General features: G+C 35.1%; 2 protein-coding genes across 2 annotated transcripts; both read left to right on the top strand.

Moving 5' to 3' along the window:
- The first annotated feature begins 368 nt into the window (after positions 1–368).
- Positions 369–1,259, top strand: LOC122024498 (FCS-Like Zinc finger 2-like). Its single transcript, XM_042583139.1, has 2 exons — positions 369–597; positions 702–1,259. The coding sequence occupies exons 1-2, from the start codon at positions 479–481 to the stop codon at positions 904–906; spliced, it is 324 nt and encodes a 107-aa protein (XP_042439073.1). The 5' UTR covers positions 369–478; the 3' UTR covers positions 907–1,259.
- A 1,785-nt stretch (positions 1,260–3,044) lies between these two features.
- On the top strand, positions 3,045–10,795 carry LOC122024258 (translocon-associated protein subunit alpha-like). Its single transcript, XM_042582836.1, has 8 exons — positions 3,045–3,203; positions 4,293–4,445; positions 4,547–4,597; positions 5,173–5,261; positions 7,517–7,594; positions 7,795–7,998; positions 10,236–10,307; positions 10,469–10,795. The coding sequence occupies exons 1-8, from the start codon at positions 3,140–3,142 to the stop codon at positions 10,517–10,519; spliced, it is 762 nt and encodes a 253-aa protein (XP_042438770.1). The 5' UTR covers positions 3,045–3,139; the 3' UTR covers positions 10,520–10,795.
- Positions 10,796–11,018: the final 223 nt, after the last annotated feature.

Genomic DNA, 11,018 nt, shown 5'->3' with positions numbered 1-11,018 from the left:
CGAATCTTCTTTATCAAAAGAAACCTTAATTCTAGATAAATTTTCATGTGGTTCTTATCGGGGTGCCCAGTTGAGTTGACTAGAGGTTGTAGATATTTACAAGTTCAAACTGACATCACAATCTAATTTGCAAATTAACTTATCACTTCAAAATCCACACACTGTGTGATGAATTTTGACCAAAGTGGTTTTTTTTTCCCTTTGTTTTGATTTGCAAAACAGCTTGCGACATCAAAACGTGCAATGAATATTTATGAAGGGATCCATTTTTATTTTATTAAAAAAAAGCACAATGTGAAGCCCTTCAAAGCCCAGCCAATAGATTTTGCTTCCTGCCAGTTTTTCCACCCCTGGGTTTCCTTCCCTTTGCAGCCATATAACTCGCTACTCCTGGCTCCTCCTCTACCTTCAACAACTGAACTGACCTGACATTCAGTAACCACAAAGAGATCCCAAAGCTAAGCTCACCATCAAGACCATGTCGTCCCTTAGGTTCTTCCGCGACCACCCCGCCGCCCGCCGGCCCCACCACTTCCTCGACGCCTGCTTCCTCTGCAAGAAGCCCATCGCCCGGAACGAGGACATCTTCATGTACAGGTTCGCTCAAACAATCGACTATACTGAGATTGGGGAAATTAATCAATTAATTAATTAATATGCCGAGGAGTGACATATTCGGATTGTGCTTTTTTGTTTTGCAGAGGGGACACTCCTTTCTGCAGCAGGGAATGCCGGTGGGAGCAGATGGACATGGACGAAGCTCTCGAGAACGATCGAGTGAACTCGTCGCCATTGTCGACGTCGTCGTTGCCTATGAAAAGGAAGCCGACCTTGATCGGTGTTCCTTCTAACTGTGAGGAGAAGAACTGCTTCAGGGCCGATGCTACTGCAGTTGTCGCTGGCTAACTACTTGATCAGAAATGAAGGAATCGATCGAGGACTCTTGGATCATGTTTGATGTGCACCAGAGGAGTTTCTTGTTAAAGAAAAAAAAAAATTAAAATCATGCGTTTCTTGACAATTTTTTTTGTCAGGAACTGGTTTTCTTCAAGCCGTCGAGGGTGATTCGCTAATTAATCATTAATCACTATTTGTTCATGATGGATGTGAATATGATGTACCGCGACCGTTTGAAATGTAAATGGAAGGAGTTTCAGAATTTAGTTTAACGTTCGGAGTCTTATTATTGTAACAGGTGATTAAGTTTGATGGTGTGAAAAGTGATAAATTATGAAATCAATTTATAGTGGATCATCAAATTATTTTGGAGCGGAAGGGATTTTTTTTACTAGTGGACATATGCACTCAACATGAATTGATCTCTTTATCCCATTTGTTGCAATTATGCTACCCTTTAGTCTAACTTAGCTTCGCATTGTGAGTTTCATAGTTATATAGTTAATTTATAATGTATACCAAATATTTAACTTATTGAAAAAAAAATATGGAACTGTCGCATCAGCGGCCCCCCTAGAGTCGGTCCTACGGATATGAAGGGAGGTAAATGCAGGTACACAACTGAAAGCACATAGTCGGAATGCTAACCCCAGACAATGACACCCGAACCCATATTATTTAACTTATTGGAGTAAAATAAGATAATGCTACAAACATTTAAGTTATGAATATATATGGGGAGAGTCAATGGTGGAGCCAACTTGGATGATCTATCCGTGCTGATTCCAAATTGTGAGCAATGACCGTCGACTCCGATGCCGTCACCCTATGCTAATTCCTCTTTCTCTTATATTTTTCATTTATTTTTCACTGTAAATTTAAGATTTAACATCGTCAGTCTCTAGGCTACATGCCAGAGTAAGTTATAACCTGGTTCCGCCCTTGGGGAGAGTATCTTTCACGCGCGTGCCCATGGGACGAATCAAATATCTTGCCCAAGCGAGGCACCTTTGTTCCCCCTCGTTTCTTCATATTTGCCGTGCAGTTTACTCGGCGGTACAAACTTGATTCGTCGCGATCAACTCGTGTATGAAATTATCAAGTCATTGATAAGTATAAATTGGATTTTTATGATTTGCAATTCCCTGTAATTCCGACAAATATATGTTAAGAATACGGAGTATAATCCATGCTTAGGAGAGAACGGTGTGCGGCCTCCGGAATTTTTCTGCTGGTATTCTACATCAGATGCGGCCTGCGGGCAAATGGGCAATTTTGTTTGTTTCTGGAATTTCGATTTGGACGTTTCAGTGAGGAGAATGACAAAAGGAAGAATATCGGGGCAAAAATAAAAATAATAAAAAATAAGTCGTTATTATTATTATTATTATTATTATTAAATTTAAATTTGATAAACAGTAAATCAAAATAATATAATTTTTTGTTTTAAAAACAAAATTTTAAATTAACCAAACATCTTAATTCGATCAATTATTTTAATATTTGTAATAAAGCAATCCTTTTTAATGGAAATAATATATAAGAGGTAATCTTTAAAATTTTGCCTAACAATATTTTTTTGGAAAGCTTTTTACATGTTTCCGTTGCAAGAAGGCAAGATAAAGTAGGAAAAAAAGAAAATAATAAAAATAATAATAATAATAAAAAAGTAATTATGATAATAATAAAAATTATGATAACCTACATTTGTTAATCGAAATCAACGGTGATTTATCTTTTTTTTTTGTTTTTGTTTTTCTGTCATTATGATGATTTTTTTAATGGATAATTAACTTAAACGTTAGCCGTCCATTATAAACATTTTCTGATTCAATAGGCTTTAAATAAAGTATCTATTGTCAACTAAAACAATAAAAATAATAAAATGAATGACGGTCCTGGAGTCCTCCGCAGAATTTACTTTATCGCCGCTCCGCACTCCCTGTCGATGACGTGTCTTTCATCGGAGCCGCGTTCAAGACAAACTGAACCACATCTCCGCTCTTCGCGTCTCGAAGGTGCTGATGACGTAGTGCGTCCCATCGAACGGATATCCTTTGGAATTGTACGATTCCATTTACAGGATAGAATGGATAGGATTTAGCGCACACACAGGGTGAAAAAGGGCACGCACGGTTATTTGTACGCTGGATCCGATCGAACATTGACTGCCCATTCCATTTCTGTGAATTATTATTTCTTTCGAGCGGTCGCTGTGCGATTCTTCGATCTCCTCTCCGCCATGGTGATAAGGGTTTGCGCCGTCCTACTCGCGCTTCTACTCGTAGGGGCCCCTCTCCTTCAAGGTATATTCTTCCCGATCCCCGATCCAACCCTTCTTCTTGGTTTCTCCGATAGCTTGAACCTGTCGATCAGCTGTTGCAAACCTTCATCGAACCCTAGGGGGCTGATTGTTGCTATATATTTTTTTTTGCCTGCGCACCTATTTTGATATCGTAGTTGTTTCCTGCTCATGGAGATTTTGGATCTGTATAATTGGGCATTACGTAGATCTATTTCATTTTCTCGGCACCATGACTCATGTATTGATTCTAAGGGGAAAAGGATACGTAAAGAGTGCGGAATACAATAAAAGAAACTGCAAAATCGAAGGATTGGAACTGAAATTGGAACAACAAAAACAGTAAAATAAATCTATTTTATTTTATTGTTTTTAATATAAGACAATGGGATACGAAAGGTTTCCTTTTTTTGGATGAATTACTGAAGGTTCTACTACGCCGCCCTTTGAACTTCCAGCACCAGCAGAAAATTCTTCGGGCAAAATTTTTCTCAGCATCTGTACATGCAATCTTTAACCTGATTTCCAACCGTGTTTCTATGACAAACTTTTTTTTTAATCAGTATGGCCCCACTCATGTTATCAAATAATTGTTTTCGGTGAAACTAGGAATTGTTGGATTTTCATGAATTCTAAAATTACATTTCGCAAAATCCTTTCTCCTAATGTAACAGTTTGATTATTCTTAATGGTTAATTGCCTGCCACTTGCGAGGGAAATGTGAATGAAGTTTTGAATTTTCTTTTATACCAAAATCCTATGACAGATTTGTGAAGTGATCCGAAAGGATTGAGCAAAGAGTTAAATCAAATTTTCTTGACTTCCATCCCTGAAATGAGTTTTTAAGTTTATCGGTTTTCTTCTGGTCAAGGATCACCCAGTGTGAAACTAACTCAGATTCTGATTTTTTACCTTTAATGTTCGTATATAAAGTTTTTACAATGTTTATTAACCAATTAAAATTCTGGACTAAATTAGGAGGTACAAATTTTCCTGTTAATATACTCTATTTGCTAACTTTTTTTCTCTATGAAGGTATGATAAACGTGTGGCATTAGAAGATCTTTTACTGACTATGTGTTTACTGTGGCAGTTCGATGCCAGTCAGATGAAGATGTTGCTGCAACTGAAGTTATTGAAGGAAGTGATATTGGGATAGTTGGTGATGATACCCACGTTTTTAGTGATGTTGGTCCAGCTCCTGGAGTGGATACTGTTTGTGTATTTCCAAAGAATGCTGGCAAATGTAAGTATTAAGTTAGTGAAGATCAATCATTACACAAGTAATTGGTATGGTAGTTGTTTTGAAGCATTATAACATATATATTTATCTTTGTCTCCATGCAGTAGTACCAGCTGGAGAAGAAGCTGAGTTATTGGTTGGTTTACATAATGATGGTGGGTTTCTAACAACTTTAAAATTTAAACATAATATAGTAAATAACTTTTCTATTTTTGTCCTATGAGTATTTATTTTACTTTCTTGTGTTGTGTATTCTTGTGTGATGCCTACAAACATATTATGTAGTAGTAGGAATATCTCGTACTCATTTAAATTAATAAACACACTTTCCCTAAATTGTTTTCCTATTTTGACAGATCTACTTCTGCCATTTCTTTAACGTGATAGATTTATTTCCCAAGATTGTTGTGGATTGCCTATGTTGACAGTTTTAATATATAACAAACTTTTCTACTTCCAGACAGTATCCATTTGGGAAATTGCTGAATCTAAGCATAAGCATAATAAAAAAATTCTCTAAATTTTACTTGTATTTGTGTCTTCTGCATGGAAATTATGTTCTGTATGATGGTATATTGATTTTATGTTAATGACCTTTTCATATGCTATGCTTTTACTGACATCTGCCTTTTTATGCAATTTTTGGTGTTTTTTCACACTACACTTGCCTTCTTATTGTTGATGTTGAATTATGTGCATCTAATGTGATGCTTTGTTCTGGAAAATACAGTTGAATCACCACTTAATGTGGTTGCTATACATGCTAGCCTTCATCTTCCATTTGATCATCGGATGTTGGTGCAGAATCTAACTGTGCAGGTGTGTATCCATTGATACCTATTATGCACTCAGACTATGCATGTTTTTTTTTACAAATTAAAAGTACTATTGCTGTACTATGCCTGTCAAATACATTTTTTTTAGCTATTTGATCCTGTTATGGGTTATCCATGACACTGAAGAATGGCGTATACTCTATTCCATCTCTTCAATTTTTGTCTAGGTCTCATATTATTTTTGAAGGAGCGCCTTATCACAACGGTAAAGTTGTTGCTTTGTGACCTAAAGGTCACGGGTTCGAATCCTGGAAACAGTCTCTTGCAAAAAGCAGATAAGATTGCGTACAATGGATTCTTCCCTAGGACCCCGCATAATGGGAGCTTCGTGCACGGGGTGCCCTTTTTTTTTCTCAGATTATTACCTCATGATGCACTTTTTTCTTCTCCTCATTGTGATTGTATGATTCACTGCAGGGATTTTTCTATATGTTAATTCTGATTTAAAAAAACTCTCAGTTTGGTGGAAGCTGATACATGCTTAGACTAAGTGCTTACAACTGTTGCATAAGTGAAAAATTGAGTTGATATTATGATTGGGTCAAATAGTAACAAAAATTTAAAACCTGGTAATCTTCGTATTGCAGTTCTTTTGTAACCAAGGAAAAACCAATCCTGTGCTGATGAAGTTAACAAGTTATCAGATAGTTGTCTTCTTTGCCTTTCTATTATTGTATTTAATTTTTTATGTCATGGAACATCCTCATTTTGGTTTAGCTTGTTTTGATCATATATAGTTTCTAATAGTAATTATAGATCTTATATTCTTATGTAGGTTGGTTAATGTGGATTTTATCTATTAAATGCCCTCTTAATTGTCATTCTGTCATCATTAATCGATTTTTGTAGATATGATAGTTCTGTCTATAAATAGAACTATTAAGGTCTCTTTAGAGACATCCAGTGGCCTCTTTAAAACTCGGTTTTGAGATTTTTTTTCATCTTAGATTAGTTCATGAAATAAATTCTTTTGTTTATGTATAAATCTGACAGCATTTTTAATGTTCAGGAATAGCTATTTTAATCTTCATAAATAACAAAACAGACCTGGAATATCAATTTCTGACGGATGTTATTCCCCCTTAATCATTTTATTTTTTATCTAGTCCATTTATTAACCCATCAACACTAGAGTATTTATGTTATTACACTGTACTTAATCTATTCAAAAGCAAGTTTCTAGGTGTAGAGGTAAGTGCCGGTGTTGGTGGAGTGGGTATGCCAAACAATAAGGGAAGGGGGAAAGGGAAGAGGAAGAAGATAAACTATTTGACTGTTTCGAGATGCCATGGAAGGCTTACAAATTACAATCAATGGTAAGAGAAGCTGCCTGAAGCTATTGTCATCACTGGATCTTACAGAGAAGTTATTTCTGCCACGTGAAATCTTCATGGCTCTTGCACAGAGTCATTGCTGACCTCGTACCACATTACGAAAGCCTTATGTGGATCCGGGAAATTCTTCAACTGAGTTAGCATTGTTTTAGAGCTTCATGACATGTGTTGTTGTGTTGTCTCATGCTATGTTGTGTGTCAGTTAGAGGACGGAAAGAATGTGTCACCTTTGTGGAGATTATTCCATCTCTATTACACAATTTCTGCAAATCAAATGTATAAGTGAGTGGAAAATTCATACATATTCCTACTACATTCCTATTTCATTTCATTCCCTAGAATATCCGATTCCCTATCAATTCCATCCTGCTAATCAGAGGAAAAAATAGAGGGTTTCAATGAGGTATTTTTTCATGATAAATTCAATTGATGAATGAACTTATCAATATTCTTCTTGGTGTTCAACACTTATGACAGCACCTGGTATGCCAGGTTGTATATGGGCTCCAGTAAGCAGTGAATTAAATTGTTCAATAATTTTGATTAAAAAGATTGTTCAACATTTTTCAATTGTGATAACTATCTGCTTTACTCTGGAGTAGGATTTTATTGAATAAATAAGGTTTTTCTTGATGTGTTACTGAATTGTTATGTTAGCTTAGCAGAGTTATTAGAACACCTTACTAATATTATAAAAGCATCTTAAAGAGCCATTGTTCTGTGCTAGTAATGGTGTCCATCCTTCAGTAAGGTTGGCAGTTGTTTTTTTCTTGAAACTGCTAAGCGCTTTTTCATGCTATTTTATCCTGCATGTTCAAGTTTATATTTTTCTAAATCATATAGTTTCTTTTCTTTACATTGATGTTCTGTACACGATGAGTATTCTAATTATTTTCTCATGCAGGAATTTTATAATGCCTCAGTGCCTGTTTCTGCTCAAGCTACCTTCCCTTATTTGTTTGCTGTTAGCAAATACCTACAGGTAGTTTTCATAAGTATACCTTTTTTCCATAGCTTTACAAATTGATTACATGTGCAGCCAAGAAGTCAGATTCTTTTTTTTTCTTTTTGAGAAAAAATACTGATGTTAGGAAAAATGCACTTAAGGGAAGTTTATGACATGAATGCATACTGAAATTTATTTCATTTCTTTATGAATCTTATGCTTTGTTTCTTGTGCAGCCTGGTTCTTTTGACTTGGTGGCAAGGATAGACTATGAGATTGATCAGCAGCCATATCAGAATGTTTTCTATAATGGTACGATTGAAGTTGTCGAAGCTGGAGGATTTTTAACCATCGAGTCGGTTTTCCTTGTGACCCTTGGAGTCGCTCTTCTCGTCTTTCTAGGATTGTGGGCATATGGTCAAATTCAACAGTTCTCAAAGGTACATCATCATTTGACAGTATTTGAATCCCTTGATTGACTATGCCACTTTATCAATTTGACTATTCTAGCTGCCTAAGTTATCTTCCTATAAAATAAAATAGAGGACGAGGTTGATGATATTCTGTCTTCCTCATTGTCAACTTGTGTTTGCCCACTAATTATATAGGGTCAGCTACATGAATCTTATCTTTCTATTGACTTGAATATTTAAAATTCTTAAATAATTTTTATTATAGTTATTAATGTTTTCTTTAATCTCCCTTTATTTTTTCCATCTTTCATTTTAACAGAACTCTTTTCTCTTTAAAATCTATTGGGCTTTTAGCATATATCATCTCAACCTATTTTCTCTCATGTTATCATGGATTGAAGTTGCACCTAATTGCTCTCAATCTTATTCGATATAACATGAATCAATTATAGAGTCGCACGGACAGGATCAATTATTATTATGTATCTTATTTGATATAACATGAAAAATTACACAGGAAAAGCTCTGAACAAAACTTAATGAGAGAAATCATTAAATTGGAAGATAATCCATTATAGAAGATCCTAACCCTTTTTATAGTTTTGAAACAAGTCCAAGTCATCTAAAAACTCCTATCTTATCTCTAAAAATTTATAATAAACTTTTAGCAGGCTTACTTTATCTTTAAAAAATACAACAAACTTGTAACAACTTTTAAAATTGTAAAAATATATTGAATTTTTAAACTCTCAAATTTCAATCCAAGTTTCTAAATTGATCTCAAATTTTTTGAACATCATTCTCCTATCTGAGAGCCTAACTCACACTAAGCCTTGTCAGTTGTCAGCACTTTTCTTTAGTCATCGTTTCCAAGAATAATATAATACTCATTAGTGTTATTAAATATGCTTTCTTCAGTATCTTTTCGTGGGTGACCTCTTTATGAGTAAGACTAATGGATCTTCATTTTTACTTTCATTTTTGCTTTATTTCTTGGTAAGGCAATCTTTGCTATTGTTCTTTTCTGTAGACGTCATTTCTAGTAAATCAGAAAACATTGCCTCTGATTTTTATGTCGAGGTACTCTTTTGACTCTTGTGACAAAGTCAACACACAAATATTGAGGTTCGAATATCTCAGTAATTTAGTATACACCCTAATTTGAAAATTAAATTAAAGTTTAAATAAATTGGTAAATTGAATAAACACGCATTAGTCAATTTTTCTCATACTAACAATGAATGTAAATACTTTCGTAAAACTCATGACAATTTTAGGGCTAATGAATGGATAGGTGTTTTCTATTTTTGTTATCTTTGAATCTATAAGGTGCATCAATATATTTCTTATAATAATGATTAATCAATTAATCTTTTGGCAGATAAAAATTGGCAAAGGAATTAACTTTAAACTCAGGAGCTACATAAATGGATATATACCCATAGATGTCTTTAGAGAGTTATCAAATGGTCGCTACTATTGAACACGATGTTCCATTGCACAAGTCCAAAGTCCAGTTCTACTAGAGTGCCTCTATTGATCCAACTAGATCAGATTGACTTCCGTTCCAGTTTAAGTGGTTGGGCCAGCTGATCCGCTGATTCCCAAAAACGTAGGTTGCATTCTAATCCTGGCACATAGTGTTTCTAAACCTGGACCAGGGGTTTTAAACAATCATCACTTCTGGTCATGATTCACTCATTTCACAGGCATGAACTCCAGTTCAATCAGAGAGTGCCTTTATAGATCCAACTAGATTGGGTTGACCTCCATCCTAGTTTAGGTTGTTGAGTTAGCTGATCTAGACTGATTTTCAAAAACATAGGTTATATTTCAATCCTCAAAGAGTGCGCTTGAAAAGCTTTCCTCCTACAGTGCCCTCTTAACAGTCTTCTAACTCATGTTCATAGCATGAATATAAGATCAGTAGGTCTATCAGATCCAAGGGTAGAAGACTTGCAACTGCATTATTGATCAAGTACTTCTTTCTCCTATTGCAAACATGTTCTCAACAAGATGAGTTCAGGCCTGATGCGGTACAAAGACAACCATCTTAGAGAGAAGAATGAAATGAATTTTCTTTAAAAAAGTCTATTTTGAACATGGACAGTCTGCTAACAAATAAGAAGAAAACCTTCTGTCCCTTGATGATAGATGTTTTGAGAGGACCTTGTAATTTTCAGATTTTAGAATAGCATGCTTTTTATATATTATGCTCATACTGGTTTATGTTGAGGACGTTATTAATTTTTTTCCTTCTCCAGAAACCAAAGAGATCAACCAAGGTAGAAGTGGGTACTAAAGCCACGGAAGCGGATATGGATGAGTGGTTGAAGGTAAATATTATTAAGTTGCTCGAATGAAGGATGCTCATTTATATCCTGGTTTAGTTATATGAAAATTAGATTGTGACCTCTGATATGTGAATAGCTACAGTTGTACCTTCATCCGTCACATTGATCTGCTGATCCCTTTTCACTTCGTTTTTGTTGCTTAGGGAACTGCTTATGCTCAATCACTGTCAAGCAAGTCAAAGAAAAAGAAGTAGACGCATGCTGCTAAACTGGTGCATGGCTTCGTAGGAAGAGCAGACAGCTTCTGACATTTCTAGGTTTGTCAATTGAGGAAAAAGTATTGAGCCTTTGAGGTAGTTTTCTGTCGTGTTTAGACTTCTTGGTTAATCATTATTCGACATACTAGGGCTGGGGAAAGTGTTTACAAACCTCAATTTTGGCTAAATCATTTTCTGTACTGATTGCTGCCGGAACGAGGTACTATTCATCCGTTTCTTATCTGTTTTATCTTAATCATCAGTGTCTTTCCATTTGCTGTGTTTTAGTGCTTATCGTAACGTGATGAATGGATCGTTCTTTTAGCAGTGATATTTGTGGGAGTTTGGTGGAAATTTTTCAAGAAAAAAATCCCTGAAAAATAGTAGTATGACAATAGTTTGGTACTTATATTTTATCTTTATAAATTTTTTAAAATCTTAGTTAACTTTGATGATTCGTTAAATAGACCTGATGTATGTTATATCTTGAATCTTT

The sequence above is a fragment of the Zingiber officinale genome, chromosome 9B (assembly GCF_018446385.1).
Source record: "Zingiber officinale cultivar Zhangliang chromosome 9B, Zo_v1.1, whole genome shotgun sequence".
Taxonomy (NCBI): domain Eukaryota; kingdom Viridiplantae; phylum Streptophyta; class Magnoliopsida; order Zingiberales; family Zingiberaceae; genus Zingiber; species Zingiber officinale.
The sequence above is the reverse complement of the archived record's forward strand: the minus strand, read 5'-3'. Positions and strand labels throughout refer to the sequence as shown.